A 19,369-nucleotide genomic window follows, 5' to 3' on the forward strand; every position below is an offset into this window, starting at 1 on the left:
AATAAATAAAACCGTAGGTTTCATACGAAACCTACGGTGTACAAGTCCACAATACACAGATTGTGCAGTGTCGACTTGTACACCGTAGGTTTCGATGAACCCTACGGAATTTTTTTTTTGCTTTTTTTTTAAATTGTTGTAACCTGTAAGAAATTATATGTATATTATGATTTCATGATTTTTTTTCAAAAAAATAAAAAAATAAATAAAATAACGATGCCGTAGGTTTTTTGGAAACCTACGGTGTACAACCATTTAATGCACAGTTTGTGCATTAAAATGTTGTACACCGTAGGTTTCCTTAAACCTACGTTTTTTTTTCGGGTTTTTAAAATAAAAAAAAGCTTATAACCAATAAACACTAGTATATATTGTTGATTCCGTGATTTTTTTTGGAAAAAAGAACCATATGTTTTCAAGAAACATACGGTGTACAATCACTTAATGCGCATTTTGTGCATCAAATGGTTGTACACCGTAGGTTTCCTTAAACCTACGGTTTTTTAATTTTTTTTCGTTTTTTTCAAAAAAAAAATTGTTCTACGATATCTTAACGATTGTATATATGTTATGATTCCATGTTTCCATTTTGTGATAAAGTATGTTATTTCAATTGTTTCCATTATAGCATACTATAGCAATGTACTATCCATTTGAAGAATTTTCTATGTTTATAAATGATAGATAGTTTGTAGTATAATGTCTTGATAAAATAAGCTTGTGTTTTAGTAGTTTAGGCTTTGTCATAAAATATGTTATTGTCACACCGTTTTCAAAGTACAATGCTATATTTGGTATTCTCAAAGTACAATGCTTTTATAAAACTTTATATAACCTTAATGTTTATTTAATTTTGTAGCTTCCAACAAAAGGATGATGGGTAACATATTTGTCAAAACTCCATGTCATAAGTTACATGAAGTTGTGAGTGGCTTAAACGGACGAGTGCGACAGATTTTTTCAACAACTAGCTTCGGTTACTTGTTGGACCCACCAGCTTAGTCCAGGGACGGACTTCTTATTAATGGGCTGTTACTGCATATGTTGCGCCCTACTGCTGAAACAGACGCGGCTGAGCGTCTACATTTTAAGTTTTCTAGACGTACATTGTCATTTGGGCCCGAGGAGTTTTGTCTCGTGTCTGGACTTCACATGGGCCGGTGTCCTAGATCAAGGACCGAACTTGCTACTATGTATAAACACGAATATGGTGATAATTCATTTCGGTTAAGAGTCTTCCCATATCGCTCGGACACTAGTTTACTTATAGGCGATTTAGAGGGCCTTATCATGAATCAACGATTCAATGATATATCGGCTTACGACGGTGTTCGAGCAATTTTGCTATATATTCTTAATCAATGTTTTTTTGGGAAAAGAGCCTAATGATAAAGTCACCAAGGAACGGTTGTGGGTGGTGGAGGACTTGGAACAATGGAATAGGTAGTAGTCAATTTAATATTTTTAATAAAATACTATTTTTTATACGCTTAACTAATGTTTTTGTATATAATATAGGTTATATTGGGGGAGTTATCTATGGTCTAATACATACCCTAGATTGTCAGGTATGTTTAAAAAAATTAAGGATCATATGCTCAATCATCCAACAAAGTCGTATGTGTATACACTATCGGGATTTGTTATACCTTTGAAGGTATATTGAAGTATTTAAAAATATACATTTATAAATTGTTTTCTGTCTTTATTTTTTGATAAATTATGTCACTGTTAACACTTATCACTTATTGTATATTTATTACAAGATATGGATATGGGAGATGTTCCCAATAGTTCGGGGAAATGCTGCGATTCAACGAAATAGATTTTATCCTCGTATCTTGCGGTGGTTTCATGTCAAGAGGTTGAATTGGGAGAGAGTTTGCAATGTTTTCAATGTTGACGAGGACGAGGCGCATCAACCCAAAAGAAAGATGATTGCCTCAGATGTGGAGTGCTCTACTCCACATTATTTGTCATATATTACTAGTTTGAAGGGCGAATCCTCTTAAGTCCCTTCGTCTGTACGTTTCAACTTTAGAAAAGATGTAAGTAAAATGGTAAAAGTAGAATCTAGTATATTAATATTTTTCAATATATATATATATATATATATATATATATATATATATATATATATCAAATAAATTATGTAGGGGGCATCTTCGTCTGATCCATCCTGTGGAAACAGGCAAACAACCATTCCACCCAGTCCACTGAACGAACTCATACGGTGGAAATTAAGAAAAGGACTGCGCGAGAAATACTGGCAAGACTTCAATCTTTGGAGGAAGAAATCCGAGGAATGAAAAATAAAGGAGGAGTTCAAGAAGAGGATGACGTGGAAGCATTTTTAGACCAAGCTTTTGAGGTAAAATAATTAATTTTAGCAATTTACATTTGAAAAATTTGAAGTATAATTTCTTAATTATAGTATGATGTATTAATTATAGCATATTATAGCAATGTACTATCCATTTGAAGAATTTTATTTGTTTATAATTGATAGATATTTTGAAGTATAATGTCTTGATAAAATAACATTGTGCTTTGGTAGTTTCGGCTTTGTCATAAAATATGTTATCGTCACACCGTTTTCAAAGTACAATGCTATATTTGGTATATTCTGTGTATAGAAAAAACGAAAAATTAGGTCAGTTAATTGTTAAATTTTCTTTGCTTTTTTATTAATAGGGGAATGAGAATTTGGATGCTAGTTTTCGGATGCCAAGCCGGGTGAGCCAACAATTCGGTAGTGAACGGAAATCAAGCCGAGTAAACGAGGATGATGAATTGGATAATCCACCAAAGTTGGATTGTAGAAAACAAAAACAAATCGTGAAGGAGGTTATAATTTTTTTGTATATTAAATTTTTTATTTTTTCAAAGTGTATTAAAAAAATTAATATGTTTTTGTAGAAGAAGAAGAAAAAGAAGGTTGTTGCTAGCGACATTGTGGATGCGGATAATCATATACCCGGGCCTCCTATTGAAATATCAAGTCGTCTGGCTAGGTTATTGAAACCTTCGCAATATTTAAGATCTCCATACATTTCGGTAAGTATGTTAAAAATTATATTTACTATAATTTTATTACTATATGGATAGTTATTGACTACATATATAATGTAGGTTCAAAATGTCCCCCCGATATCGTACAGGTGGGGTAATACATAACGAACCACCACCCCCCGTATTTGTCAGCGATCCCCCGACACTTTTATTAGAGTCGTATGTGATGTCGGGTTGTAACGCCCATTCTCTATACATGGGAAACAAACCAGCCGTTTTTATGAATCATCGGTTATATAATGAAAAAATGGAAGCAAAGTTTTGGGATCTGCTTTTTTATGCAAGTGACTTGGGATTTTTAGATGAAGCGATATGAAGGCATTTCTTTATATTTAAAATTTAAATAATTTATAAGCTCCTTATGTTGAAATTAAATTTAACTGCAGCATGTTGTCATCGTCATTTTTCGGTGCATTTGAGATGTTCCAGTGGGCAGGAAGTGCAATGGGAAATTCAATTGACCCATTGGATGGATGTAAATCTTGGCTAGAAGTTGATCGTGTGAGTAAAAAAATAATATATGAGTCAATTAAATTTTCATATTACACTAATTAAACGCTCTAAATAATCGCAACGGCTGTGTGTTAAAACATGTTTATTTTCCAATATGCATCAACCCACATCATTGGGTACATGGCGAGTTATGGATGGACACGCTGTCGTTGAATTTGTACGACAACTTGCGATCTTTTGGCGCCGTGAACATTATTGATTTTGTGCGGTTTGAAGAGCTTATGGACCACATTCTACTGGACATTGGCTACTGGAACCACATGGATTTGCCTGTTTAGAAAGCATCCATTACTGTTACGGATGTTACGGACGTGCCCCAACAAGAAGGGATGTTTGGAGAGTGCGGTGTATTTATGTTGATGTACATGGAGCAGCTTGTTTCAGGTCAACCGATTGGAATATCGACGACACTTGTTATTGCTGCTACACAGTTTCGCACTAGGATGAGCATGATATATTATGGATCTTCTAAAAGGGCGATTTTAAATTAGTTTGATTAGTAGGTCTTTAGTGACATTTAATGTGCAATATTTCAACATGATTGTTAACGTTCTATTTTAGTTTATGTTAACAAAATGTCCCCTAATTATTAAACATTCAACATTATTACATAACAAACTAACAAGAGAATAGTACATATTACATAGATTAATCATAACAAACAAGCAAATAAATATATAAAACATATTACATAGATAAACTCATAAATAATACATAAACTTACTAGTTGATTAATAAAAAATGATTAATTTTAAAGATTTGGAAAATCAGTTGGATATTTTGCTTTTTCTTGAAGCACCCAGTCATAATTTTTTTGTATGTTTTTTAGAACCTTTTCCATTTTAACCTCTTCTTTGTTGGTGTACTCTATTGCATCTCGTACCCAAACCCTTGCAGTTTTTATGTCGCGTTCTTTGTCTTGAACCGACCTCATATAAGACCAAATATCAGCTTGTAAGTCATCCAACCGTTTCCTATCTTCTTCAATGCCTTTAATCTCGCTCTTGATCTCTTCTTCTTTTATTAATAGTTGCAATCGCTTCTCTTGTGGTATCAACCACCATTTTTCTTTAAAGGGTAGACATGATTGTATGTGTATGATGGTTATAGAATAACGAGTAGTATACAATTCGTAAATCTCATACCCATACATATAAGTCTCTATATATAATTGACACTTTATCTACTTTTTTATAGGCTTTGACTACTATCAAATAGCCTTTGACTACTATATTATGTGTTGTCATATCGTACGGTGATTTGCCAAGACATTATTCTAATTTGACTACATTTTTATACGATTTGACTACTGTCTACTAGCTATTGACTATTGATTCATGTGTAGTCTTATTGTACAGTGAATTTCAAACACATGATTGTAATTTGAATACATTTTTATAAGTTTTGACTACTATCTTCTAGCCGTTGACTATTATCTAATGTCATATATAATGTAAATGTGTTTTCAATTCATAAATCAACAAAACAATAAAAAAAATTGGAGTGTGAAAATGACAGAAAGATCAGAGGAAATGAAAAAGATATTGGCAAAATTTAATTGGCCATCTACATCCACCAATAAGCCTCATCCCGAGTCAATTGTTCAGAACGCTTCAACCAATCCCCTCCCAACGGGGAGAAGATGGATGAGGAAATGAAAAAGGTGTTGTTACAAAGAGAAGCTGATGTGGATAAAGCTTATAAGGATTTTGCTTTCCAGCGAAAACTTCTAGACAACTGTTGGGACGACATTTACCGTAAAATGAATTGGATCGTAACTACTAGGCAAGAAATCCAATATACCGAGAGTTCGATCCGCTCTGGTGAAGAAATTGTTCGAAAGCTAAAGAATGAATTAGCACTTCGTGAGTACAATTTGGAGAAAACAAAAAAGGAAGTCAATGCTATGAAAAAAGAGTATCCGTATGAGTTTTCGATGTGGGGAGAAGATGAGTAATATTTTAATAATGTGCTTGTTTGTTGAAGTAATTTTAAGGTAATGTATCTCTATGTATGTCTTTTATTAGTAATTTTAAGGTAATATATCTCTGGTCTCTATGTATGTTTTTTATTAGTGGTTGGATTGTTGAATTAATTTATATAAGTGGCATTGTCTTATAGTATTGTGACTCTTTATCCGTAGGATGCAATATTTTTATTTATTTCGAACAGTAAAGTAGATACCTTTCATGTGTTTTTGTGTAAGATTTCACAGAATAACATGTACTATATGCGACCTAATAGATTCTATACTTGTCTATATAACAATTCAGTAATATGACATTAGTTTGTATCATAAAAGATGGAGCCTATTATACCACTAACATGGAACACCCAAGAAGAAGACATTTTGATACGTTCTTGGATTACCATCATAGAAGAAGCTTATCCACATGGTCCCCCAGAATGTCGTATTGGTTCTTTTTGGAGCCGCGTCTTTCACTTGTTTCATTATGAAATGGGTCGAGGTTATTACCGCACAAAAAAAGATGTAAAATTAAAAATGTTACAAGTGAAACGACATGTGAAGCACTTTCATAGAATTCATAGCGAGATCGAAAATGCACGTCCGGATGAGGATGAACAAAGAATTTTACTGGCGGCTATGGAGTTATTTCGTTTGGAATCTAACGATAGAGAGTTTGTCCATGTTGATTCTTGGAATGTTACGAAGAATCTATCTTATTTTTAATTATTTTCTAATCTCGGATGAAGTTTGTTTTGTAGCTTAAAATGTATGGTAGGGAGCTTATCTATGTTAGAACTTCCCTTCCCTAAGTCTAATTTCTATCTGATGTAATCAATTTTTGATATTCCAGAATTCATGTTTGTTTTATCGGTTACTCAACGCAATGTTCCTGTCTGCAATTTTTGACTTTTTTATTTGTAAACAACATGTGTACTATAGGCAAACGAAATCAGAAAACAAAAATAGATTACAACTTGTACAAAACAATATGAAAAGGATAGCACAACAAATTACCATAGATGGAAACATAAACCATTACAAATAATAACATACATTACATTTTACATAGAGTAACCGATAAGTGCTACATAAAGTTACTTGATGGACATTTAGCTTACAACTTGTAGACAACAACACCAAAAAAGAAAATTCAACTACAAAGTAACGCTATCTTCAAGTGCAATATTTTGCTTTGAAGCTTCTTCTTCGATCGAGCTAAGTTAGAAATTATCAACGGATTATTGTCTTTTGCTTCATCTACCCAACAAATAAACCCAGACTGTGGTGACTGATAAATAAATATCAAAAACATTATGTATATTGTGTAAATATTCAATAATAAATTATAATATAAATAATTAGAGGATAACCCAAATACCTCTTTAGGACAAGCGTAAAATAATCGTCCAGGGTTGTTGGTAGTTCTTGAGGTTCTTATAATACCTTGAGCCCCACAACTGCAAATTGTCATTTTTTTGGTTTATGAGAAGTAAATTTTTATTAGTGTGGACAGGTAAATATATTCAATTATATATTGCCATCAGACTACTATTTTATAGGTATTGACTACTGTCTATTAGCATTTGACTACTACTTTATGTGTTGTCGTATCGTACAGTGCATTTGACTACTACTATATTGTGTAAATATTCAATAATAAATTATAATATAAATAATTAGAGGATAACCCAAATACCTCTTTAGGACAAGCGTAAAATAACCGTCCAGGGTTGTTGGTAGTTCTTGAGGTTCTTATAATACCTTGAGCCCCACAACTGCAAATTGTCATTTCTTTGGTTTATGAGAAGTAAATTTTTATTAGTGTGGACAGGTAAATATATTCAATTATATATTGCCATCAGACTACTATTTTATAGGTATTGACTAATGTCTATTAGCATTTGACTACTACTTTATGTGTTGTCGTATCGTACAGTGAATTTCGGACACATGATTGTAATTTGACTACTGTGTTATAGGTATTGACTACTGTCTACTAGCATTTGACTACTACTTTATGTGTTATCTTATCGTACAGTGAATTTTGGAAACATAATTGTAATTAGACTACTGTATTATAGGTATTGAGTACTGTCTACTAGCCATTGACTACTACTTCATTTGTTGTCTTATCGTACAGTGAATTTCGGACACATGATTGTAATTTGACTACTGTGTTATAGGCATTGACTACTGTCTACTAGCATTTGACTACTACTTTATGTGTTGTCTTATCGTAAAGTGAATTTCGGACACATGATTGTAATTTGACTACTGTGTTATTGGTATTGACTATTGTCTACTAGCCATTGACTACTACTTCATTTCTTTTAATATCTTTTTGAAGTGATTTAAATCATCCTTATCGCTAAATTCCTATTTAACTCGTCAACACTAAAGATGAGTTTCTCATACAATGACCATGAAGAAAGATTTACCAACTTGCCTGTTTATCTCCACAACTTTCAGCGTACAAATCCCCATAGTTACACTTACATCAAAATCGATGTTTTGGATCGGCTCCAACTATGTTTTGTCGCTATTCGATGTGTGGTAATGTACTTTCGATTTGTTTGTTTTTTGTGCTAAAAAGATTTATATTGGTTTAAAAACTAATAATTGTGTTGTACAAAATATGAAATAGATCAACGCATTCTTAGGATGCATGCTTCCGATCATCTTCATAGGCAGTGTTCGTATTCGAGGAGAGTATCTTAATTCAATGTTCGTAGCAGTTGCTAGGATGGAAACAACAACACTACGCCAATAGCATTTGGTATCGGGGTGGAAAATAATTTTAACTCCTGCACTTGGTTCCTTATGAGGTTGAAGGATGCTATCAGAGAGGGTAGGGAAGTTGCGTTCATAACCAATATGGATGATACCATTTCTTCTTTGTGGGTCAGGTATTCCCTTATGCTTATCATGGTTATTCGTCTAAGAGTGTGTTGATTTATTGTCGCTTAAGAATTAGTCAAAGCACAAATTTAGACTACTTGTTCTTCCGTGCATGCAAAGCATATACCACACAAGATTTTCAACAATCATTTTCTAAGTTAAGTCATGTTGCACGTAAGGTTCTTGCCAACATCGGAAATAAGAAATGGGCACGAGCCTATTTCACTAATATACGTTGGAATGTACTAAACATTAATATTCCAGAATTCCTATTGGTGTTATCGGTTACTCAACGCAATATACCGATAATAACGCTAATTGATGCAATTATTCGGTACATCCAACAGACGTTTGCAGAACGCAGTGTCATGGGAGGTAATGTAGCAACTTTTTATAAACCACTAAAATATCCATAATTGATTATCCTTTTACTTTTCAGGGATGTTGAGCACCGTATTCACCCCTGACACAGAGATGGACCTTCACAGGAGGATGCAAAAGTCTCTACGATGGAAAGCAACTAAAATCCCACCTGAGATCCCGTCTCCGTTCCCCTCTGATATTTTCCGAGTTTTTGGTCTAAAAAGAAGATGTGTTGTAGATCTTAACCGACACACATGTTCTTGTGGGAAATGGCGCAGTCTGGGTATAACATGTGGTCATGCTATTGTTGCAACACGTTATACAAACAACACAAAATTAACCGATATGGTTCAAATATATTATCGGGCTGATGTGTTTCGAACTACATACCAGACCAGAAATGTGAACCTTGTTCCCCCTGTATCTGATTGGGAAATACCAGAACCATTGATGGTCGTTTTAATCCCTATGTAATTCTATTTGACTATTGATTTCTACTACTTATCTTTTTAAATCGATATGGAGTAACCTAAGATTGTGGTTTTAATCCCTATGTAAGCATATAATATTTAAAATCGTAATTGTTTATGTTTGTAAGCGAAATTGTAGTTGGTAATGAACATTTCCATTTTACAAGACCATACCGTTCATAATACATTAGGTGGTAAAAATCAAATATTATTTACTAAACATTAGGTGGTAAAATTCAAAGAAATTGCATTGCAACATTTACTCTTTGTCAAATAATTACATCTAGAATATATAGTAATTGTAAAATTCAAACAATATTTTTTTTAAGGTATATGACAATTTGACTACTCCTTCACATTATTTCACTATGGTTTCATAAACTTTGACTACTAGTTTCTAGTGTGCATAATGTATTATCATTTCGAACAGTAGATTTGTCATTTCAAATAGTACTTCTATGTTGGTCTCACACTATTAATATGCAACTAACATAATGTAATACATTACAACATTCAAAAATTGAGAATGAATTCATCTGAGTATAGTGTTTGGCATTGTGAAGAAGAAGATTGCTATGTTTGTTCGGATAACAACCCAATTTCGGAAGGCCTAGATAACGTGCCTGACAATATTTTCCATGCTATGAAGGCTGCCGGAGAAGACAACGAAAGGGACTCTCAAATTAGTCACAAACTCAACCAACGTGCAAACGAGCTAGCAGATCAAGTAATTGAAAAAGAAAAATGGATTGTTGAAACTACAAAAAAAATCAAAGAGGCTAGGAAGTGGATTCGAGATGCAAATATGAAGTTTGATAAGCTTCAAGCAGAACGGGACAGTCTAACAGATTTTGTTAGAATTAGAGGGGATTTTATCGACCGTGAACATAATTTGTATCCCAAACAGTTTCCTAAATTATAGAAACCAATTTAAGTATGTAATAGGTTGTGAGACACTCCTTTAATAAAAAAACATTTCCATTTTATAAAACCATGCCGTTTATATTACAATGCACTTTATTTTTTTAAGTTATATTTAGATAAATGCAACACCTATTTTTGTTTATCAAAAATTAAATTGTTAAAAAAAAAAGTAGTTGTAAAAAAATATAGGCTCATCACTTTAAACCCTAGGCTGCATAATGTATTGTCATGTCAAATAGTAGATTTGTCTTTTCAAACAGTATTCATGACTAATATATATGACAATGTGACTACTCATTGACATTATTTGACTACGGTTTTATAGATTTTGACTACTACTTTCTAGCTTGCATAATGTATTGTCATTTTGAATAGTAGATTTGTCATGTCAAACAGTATTTTTGTGTAAGTTATATGACAATTTGACTACTCTTTGACATTATTTGACTACTGTTTTGTATACTTTGACTACTTTCTACCCTTCATAATGTATTGTCATTTCGAAATGACTACTCTAAAAACGAATAATTACCCATGCATTCAAAATCCATTTATATTGGACAACTTATTCATTGAAACATACCAATTGTCAAAATGAGTAGATTCAATGAGGTATACAAAAAAAGTTTTTCCAAGCTACCGATATTCTTTCATAATCTTGAAAGAACAAATCGTAACTCTTTCGCAATCATTAAGAAAGATATGAGAGACTGGTTTCAATTTCGTTTTGTCGCATTGGGATGCGTGGTAAGTCCTTCTCTATAGTAATTTATTATATATTTCAAGTTCATATTTGCCCTAATGTAGGTTTCGTTTCTTGCAGATTACTACCTTTCTCACATCCATGATACCAACAATATTTGTTGCTCATGTACCCCTTATTGGGGTCAACATAACGACAATGTATGTTGCTCTTGCTTTGGATGGTAATCATGAACCCCTGATCATAGCATTCGCTTTGGGAAGCATAGACTGTGACGAGGCTTGGATTTGGTTCATGTGTAGGTTGAATGAATGCTTAGGTGACACTATCGAAGTTGGTTTCATAAGCCATATGTCTGATTCCATAGACTACGCCATTTGACAAGTATACCCAGATTCGTATCATGGGTAGTTGTAAAAATATAGCCGATAAAGTTCGGGCTTCCACAGGAAGTACCGTTGTGGAACAGTTGTTCTAGAAGACATGCAAAACATATAGTGTGTCTGAATTTTATGTTTGTTTGAACAAATTAAGAAATGAGGTTAATGAGAATGATCTTCACTAGCTTGAAAATATTGCAATCGCTAAATGGGCTCGAACCTTTTTTTCCTAAAGTCCGTTTCAATGTGAAATACATCAACATTCCGATTGGATTGAATTGGCTAACAACAAACACGCACGAGTTACCAATAACGTCAATCATTGAAGTGGTGCATCAGTCGATACAAATAGTGTACGCCCAACGAGCTGCATTGGGAGGTAATAAATGTTTGTTATTTAACTTTTCCCTTAATATTCTTTTAATTATAACTCAATTAATTTCACAGAGGGAATGCATGGTCATCTTACCCCTTATGCACAACATGTACTTGAAAGAAGAATGAAGCAGTCTAATGGTTATCAGGTTACACATATTGATAAATTAGCTGCAAATGCCTTTCCTCTATCATCCACTTCGTTACGCCAAACGCCTTATTCAACCACCACATAGACAGACACATATTTATCTCCAACGACATTTATTACCTTGATCAACTTTCTAATATCACGATCATCAACAATACCACAATAATAGAGTTGTTCGGGATGTTGATAAGCCAGACTGACTTTTGATTCTTCGGGAAGACCCATCTTGCACTTCACCAAATAAACAAATTCAGTGAACGTGGTGGTTTCGTAAAATTCAACACCCAACTAAAACATTCTCGGATTGTATCCCGGTGGCCAAACATATGATAATTAGGAATTAACAAACTCCCATCTTCCATCCGTAATAAGCAATACGAAATACTCGTTACAACTCGTTATGTTAATTTTGAGAAAAAAAAAGCTAGAGAAGAAAACTTCCCAAATATGAAATAATTGCACAAATGTGGAACACTTATTATATATAATAGGTTCAAAACAGTAGTCCACTCTAACAAAAAAGTAGTCAAATTTAACAAAAAAATAGTCAAATTTACCTAAAGAGTAGTCAAATTTATTAAAAAATTAGTCAACAAATTTAAAAAAGGAATCTACATTTTAACAAAAAAATATTTTATCAAAATAATTGTTAAAAAAACTATTTATTATTTTACAAAAAGTATTTTTTAACAAAATAATTGTCATACAACTACTATATATATTTTACAAACAATATTTTTAATCAAAATAAATCTCAAAAAAATACTCTCTATTTAAAAAAAATTAAAAAAAATAAAAATAAAACCATAGGTTAATATCCAAAAAAAAAAAAACCCTGTAGTTTTTACCCGAAACTGTAGCCTACGGTTTGGGAAACCGTATATGGTAGAGAGAAAACCGTAGGTTTTACAAAAACCTACGGTTTTATATCTTAAAAATGAAAAAAAAAATTATACTAAACACGAAACAGTAGCCGAATCTAAAGACCTACGGTTTTGTGGACTATTTTGGGACAATTCCTAATTTTTAGCTAAAAATTGTTAATTACTTCCTTAATTTGGCTAGATTAGTAATTACACCTTTTTAAATTTAGTTAATATAAATATTTTGTAATTGTTATCTTATATATTTTACCATTAAGAAACAACAAATAAAACAACCTATTATAAATTCAAGTTTGGTTTCTTTCACTTTCAATATTCAAATTTTCATCTCATTTTTCATAAACTTGATTCTCAAACGAGTAAGGTACTAATCCTAACTCTTCGTCTCATTATCCTTTACAATCTCGAACCCTAACAACGAAGTGTGTAATCAATAACTAGCAACCCTCACTCGGTTATTCTTTAGTCGTCTTGCGAGTTTGAGTTGCGTAGAAAATAGAATTTAGAATTTTGCAATGTTGTTTTAACATTTAATTTGTGTTTGTGGTTGTAATTATTTTTTTTCAAACGTGAACATTTGTTGGGATTTGTAATTTAATTTTCTAATTTTATTTAAACATTTATTAGAGTATGTAACTTACTTAATTAGGTATGTAAGTTTTATTTATTTGGTTTTTGAAATGCAAATGGTCAACTTGGGTTAAACCTATTTATTTAACAAATTCAACCTATTATTAAACATGATGAATTGGGTTAAGAGTTCTTAACATCTTTAATTAAACGTGTTGGTTGGGTTGTCAACGTATTTAGTTAAACATGTCAAGCCGAAAATGACTCAACATGACATATTGTCACCCATATATGGTGGCTATATGAGTTTTGTGCGACAAGAATGTCATATTGAAACTAAAATGAAACTTTTATATGGTGACAGTTAGACCAAATGATATGTTAGTCTAAATGATGGTCGATTAAGAAGATGTATGAAATGAATGAGGAAGTTTCTAAAATGAGGATGTTATGAATGACATGCATTAGAACATTATTGGACATGATATTTAATGTGGTAGGAGTGATGTCGATCAATGATAAATTGAGGGAGGAAAGAATGTAGTGGTTTTGGCATTGTCCATATGAGACAACACATCACTACAATAGAGTAGTATAGGTTGATGATATGTATTCATACAAGGAGTGATGATTAAAAATCAGGATTGGGGAGCAAATATATGTAATAGTTTTTTTTTCTTTACAATGTTTACACTTTACATATTTATTTTTCCCTTTAAGTCGACGCTTAATTGCCAATAACAAATTTCTTATTTACCGCCTCTATTCACTATCACTCATTCACTCCACACGATTTATATGTTGGAGATCATCTGCAAATTGTCTTTCTACGACAAGGTGGTGGAAATTCTTAATGAGAATCAAGTATTATTGTTGTTACTATTGTTTCTTAGCCAACAAAAACAAAAAAGAAAAATAATAAACTTTCTTTTTCCCAATGAAAAACGTTTTTTTAATAGGAATGAATCATTTTCCACTTACACAATAGATATGATTCACATTGCCAAATTTAGATAGGAATTAGTATCTATACTCAACCAAAGTGCTCAATCAATTTCAATCTCCCTAACCACAATCTCTTAGTCATCATCATCATCTTACTTTCCTCTCTCCTCACTTCATGATCACTATAAATATATATTACTCTCTCCCAGTTGTCCACCATCATATTTACATCATTCTCTCTCCCTCCTCACCCCTCTACTACATACACATGTATATATAAACATGATGGTAGTAAAGATTCTGAAAGCATGGCTTAAAAAGAAGAGGGAGATCGATGGAGTTGCTTCTTGTTTAAGCTGTAAAAACTGGTGTCCATGGAGAATCACTCATGCATCATCATCATCATCCATACACGAAGACGATGAACAAGACTCCATTCCAAGGGACGTCCCAAAGGGTCATCTGGTAGTCTACGTTGGTCAAAACCAGAGTAGGTTTGTCATCAATGTGAAATTACTAAAAAACCCTTCATTCAACGAGTTGCTGGATCAAGCTCGAGAAGAATACGACTTCACTGCTGATTCTAAACTCTACATCCCCTGTGATGAGGAAGTCTTCCTCAAAGTTGCTTCATTGCCACATGATCAAAAAACCACTTTCTGTTTTTGAATTTTGTTAGATTTTTTTTTTCTTCAAGATTTTAGATTTAGTGTAAAGTAGCAAACCCCATTTTTGAAGGGATTCTTGATGAAATAATAAATTGTGATTCCTAATCCTAACAACAAAATCATGAAAATAACCATTCCATCTACACATTTTATACAAACCATTTGAATTCATATCATCTAAAAAAAATGTTATTCACATTTGTTCAAACACATTTATCCAAAACACTAACACTTCATATTTGCAAGAATTGACATCACATCAACTATCATCTAACATCTCCAAGCATGGCTTCAAGCTCTCGTTGACCAAAAGGTTGACCACTAGAATTAGCATGAATGGACTTCACAGACAAGTAATACATCAACCATGCAACCATGAAGTAAACCTCCATGAAACAATGTAAAGCTCTAGCAAAGAAATCCCCAAATGTTCTTGCAAATACCCATCTAGCATATGGTCCACAAACTACACTTTCAAAACTCTTGAGATTATAAGCGGGATGAAGCGATAATGACAACAAATTCCAACCTTCTTGCACAACTTCCCTCCAATTTCTTCTTGGATCCGCCATAACTATCCAAGGATCCAGAGTAAGCACAAAGGAGGTCAAGAAATCCACGAACAGCCATGGTAAAATGAAGTCTTCACGTTCCTTCTCGAAACCTTTAACCCATGGAGAGAAAATGGAATATGGCATGAAGATTAACCTAACGAAGATCTTCACGAGTGTATATTTGTCTTCAATTTGTCCGAAGAAGCAGATGCCCAAGAGTAGAGAGAAAACAGATCTGACTATCCATCTCATGAGTATGTTGCGACACAATCGTTTCAAACCCAGAGAACAACCATTCAAGTAAGTCCCGATGAAAGAGTTGTATCTCATACAGAAATCGTTCAGAACCAATACGAATATAACCCCATGAACGTAAGCGTATGTAGAAACGAATCCAAGCACGAGATATCCATACGAAGCACAGAAAGCACCAAAGGGAAAGAACAATGCAGTAAATCCATGGCGTTCGAGGTCAAATGTCTTCAAGGACTGCGAGTCGGATTTACTTTCAGCCGTTTCATCAATCGGTACAGAATCGTTGATTTCAGATGCGCTGATGCCATTATCCGGCACGGAATTGGAGAATCCCAATTGGGAATCGGAGGAGTCGGGTATGAATGAGGTGGAATTTGATTGGCGATTTGGGAGGCTGCGACGATCGAACTCGTCGTCTTCCGTGAAGAAATCATCGTCTAGAGTCCCGACGCGGGGGAGCTGGAGGAAAGGGCGGCGTACGGCGGTGATCGTGGTGGGATTGGGAGGGTCGTGAGTTGGAGAGAAGAAGTATTGAATGGAAGACTGGTTATCGATGTAGGAAGTGAGGGTATTAGTAGCCATGTCGATGTTAAGACGTTGAAAAGACAGAAGGATGGAAAGAACGAGAAACATAAGGAAATTGTTGCGGGTGAAGAAGATGGAGGTGGTTCGAGTCAGGACAGCAGTGGCCGTCGGGAGGACGACTATACGCCGTGGCGGCGGTGGCGGTGGCGGTGGAGGATGCTCGTTCATGGCGATGAATGAGAATGGATCTTGAGTTTCTATTATTGGTCAGAATTTAGATGTGCAGAGTGATGAACTATGATTTGTTTAGAGCATTATATATAAACCCATTTCGAAGTTGGTGCCAATTCAGTTAACTTCCCTCCAATTCTTTGATCCTCTCCAATGTCGGAATGCGTTTCTTGATTGAATCTTGTTCAGTTAGGTGGTTATTTCTTTCTTTGTTCTGTTTCGAGTTTTCCCGTTCTGTTACGAGGGCAGAGGAACCGATTTCAAATTGCAATAACTTTGACACGTGGCAGTTAAAAGGTAAGGGTTTTAGTTGTAAAACTCGATCGACAAAAGAAATAGTTGTGTATTATTGGAGGATGTGTTCTTGTGTATTATATTTCTTGTAATAAAAATAATGAAAAATATGAAATTGGTATCAAAATGCACATGATTAATCCAAGTGATCAAACGATATTTTTTATACCATATTAGGTTATAATATGTGGAAACCACGGTCGGTATATTTAAAATTTTTATATAAATAAAAAATTATTAAATGTAAAAAAAAAAACAAGATATTGTCGACTCTAAGTAATTATGAATTAATTTGTTAAGCAAAATAAACATAATAATGTTATTAGAATATGATTTTGTATTTTCAAAAATTGAATTGAATTTGATTTGTTACAAAAAATAATAATAATAATAATAATAATCATAGAAAAATGTCACGTGTCAAAGAGACATTCTAAAAAACTGACATGTGTCATTTTTAGGTTTTATTTATTAGAAGAGGTAGATTCGACTCTTTGTTTTAGGCATGTTATGAATCACCAAAGAAAAAAATCATGCAAAATGTTCCAGGGTTAGATATAAAAAATGCACATGATTATATGGGAGGGAGTGAGGAAAAGAGAGTAGTTACCATTTTAAAGAATAATGACATTGAATACATATAAATTACAATATTACACTTATCATCCAGATGCGGACTTTGGTTTGTTGAGGAAATCTTTTTAGATGATTATGTCTCATTATTAGAAAAATAAGGAAGATGAAGCAAATAAAAAACAAATGCAAGAAGAAAATGTGAAACATAGGTAGAAAGAGAAGAAAGAAAAGCTCGAAAATATAAAAAGGTTTAGTTAGAGAATAAATACTCTTGAAAATGGTCAAGTATCAACTTCGCACCACCAAAATAGCAAAGAAAGAAAGATAATACATTTCAGCCGAATTTGTCAATTGGATTGCAATTTTTTTTCTCCACAAATTATGACACCAACAATTGCATCTAAGCAATGAACATAGATGTAACAATGGATAATTATTGATATCGTGAAGATAAAATGAAGATTTTTGTTCTAAGGCATTTTAGAAAGGGATAATGACTTGAAAGGGTAACGAACTTTCGACTTTGTTCACATTTAGTTACTAAACTTTTTTTCGTTATCTATTTGCCATTGAACTATTGAAACTGTTCACATTTTACCCTTATGACCGACTGTTGTTACCGGTCATAAGGGTAAAATGTGAACAGTTTCAATAGTTTAGTGGCAAATAGATAACGAAAAAAAGTTTAGTGACTAAATGTGAACAAAATTGAAAGTTCGTTTCCCTCTAAAAAGTTCAATGACTAAATGTGAACAAACTTCCTCTTGTATTATGTTTTAGCAAATTATTTATTTTTGTTAAATTGTAGCAACATTTGTTGATGAAGAAATCTATGAAATAAAAAAAACAAAACCCTGAAAATATATTTAAAAAAACAAAAAATCGAAATCGAAATAAAAAACCAATGGTTTGACATTTTCCAAAATAAAAAATCAAAATTTCCAATCTGATTTTGGTTTTACAAAAAAATGAACCATTCTCACTGATGTGAATTATGACCATTTGTTTGGCATGCAGAATTAAAAAACACACAAAGAACACGGTGATTTGGGTGTTTAAGAGATGCATTCGATTATGAAAGGTGTTTACAAAAAAAGATCTAGATCTAAATCTACATAATTAACACACACTAACACTCTCAATGTTACATCTCTCAAGAACACCTCTACATGTGGTATGAACCCACCTTATATAAATGTGTTTACATGTCTCTCTCTCTAACTCTCATGTCATAAAGGGGGAGTTTTGGATAGAAAATTCTGAATTGAGCGCTTTCTCATTCCCTTTTTGGTTTTATAATCATTTGTCGATTATAAAAAGGGGAGGGATTTAGATATGGAAATCCGAAAGTTGAATTTTTGTAAAACCAAAATCAGATTGGAAAATTGTGATTTTTTATTTTGGAAAATACCAAACCATTGGTTTTTATTTCGGTTTCGGTTTTTCGTTTTTTTTAATATATTTTTCGGGGTTTTGTTTTTTTTATTTCATAGATTTCTTCATCAACAAATGTTGCTACAATTTAACAAAAATAAATAATTTGCTAAAACATAATACAAGAGGAAGTTTGTTCACATTTAGTCATTGAACTTTTTAGAGGGAAACAAACTTTCGATTTTGTTCGCATTTAGTCACTAAACTTTTTTTTCGTTATCTATTTGCCACTAAACTATTGAAACTATTCACATTTTACCCTTATGACCGGTATCAGCCGGTCATAAGGGTAAAATGTGAACATTTTCAATAGTTTAGTGGCAAATAGATAACGAAAAAAAGTTTAGTGACTAAATGAGAACAAAGTCGAAAGTCCGTTACCCTTTCAAGTCATTATCCCTTTTAGAAAAGGCCTTTGGGAATTGCTCTTATGAAAATATTCTTAGTGTTTAACCAAAGGTATTCGTACTTGGAGCGCCCATATGCATGTCTTTGTTAAACTTGTGTAAATGTGTTAAATATTGTTGTAACACCCATAAATTTGAGCCAATTTAAAACATTTTAAATCATTCAAAAACCATTACGTTCATACAATTCGTTTTCAAAATAGTTTAA

General features: G+C 33.0%; 2 protein-coding genes and 1 pseudogene across 2 annotated transcripts; 2 read left to right on the top strand and 1 right to left on the bottom strand.

The window, feature by feature from the left end:
- The first annotated feature begins 8,100 nt into the window (after positions 1–8,100).
- On the top strand, positions 8,101–9,289 carry LOC145121536 (uncharacterized). Its single transcript, XM_079057266.1, has 4 exons — positions 8,101–8,107; positions 8,199–8,263; positions 8,461–8,827; positions 8,892–9,289. Exons 1-4 carry the CDS (start codon positions 8,101–8,103, stop codon positions 9,287–9,289), a joined length of 837 nt encoding a protein of 278 aa, XP_078913392.1.
- Positions 9,290–14,502: 5,213 nt separating this feature from the next.
- Positions 14,503–14,886, top strand: LOC145121537 (protein SMALL AUXIN UP-REGULATED RNA 12 pseudogene; annotated as a pseudogene).
- A 265-nt stretch (positions 14,887–15,151) lies between these two features.
- Positions 15,152–16,447, bottom strand: LOC145121538 (uncharacterized). Its single transcript, XM_079057267.1, has one exon. It carries the CDS (start codon positions 16,445–16,447, stop codon positions 15,152–15,154), a length of 1,296 nt encoding a protein of 431 aa, XP_078913393.1.
- Between the last annotated feature and the right edge of the window lie 2,922 nt (positions 16,448–19,369).

This window comes from Lactuca virosa, chromosome 6 (assembly GCF_052849685.1).
Source record: "Lactuca virosa cultivar CGN04683 chromosome 6, Lactuca_virosa_CGN04683_v6, whole genome shotgun sequence".
NCBI lineage: Eukaryota > Viridiplantae > Streptophyta > Magnoliopsida > Asterales > Asteraceae > Lactuca > Lactuca virosa.

What these genes read in the sequence shown, in the direction of transcription:
- LOC145121536 (XM_079057266.1), top strand. An exon ending in AGTGTTCGTATTCGAGGAGA is followed by an intron (nt 8,264 to 8,460) that starts GTATCTTAATTC and finishes TTTGTGGGTCAG; the next exon opens with GTATTCCCTTATGCTTATCA. An exon ending in AGAACGCAGTGTCATGGGAG is followed by an intron (nt 8,828 to 8,891) that starts GTAATGTAGCAA and finishes TTTACTTTTCAG; the next exon opens with GGATGTTGAGCACCGTATTC.
- LOC145121538 (XM_079057267.1), bottom strand. Translation starts at nt 16,447, where the DNA reads ATGAACGAGCATCCTCCACCGCCACCGCCACCGCCGCCACGGCGTATA.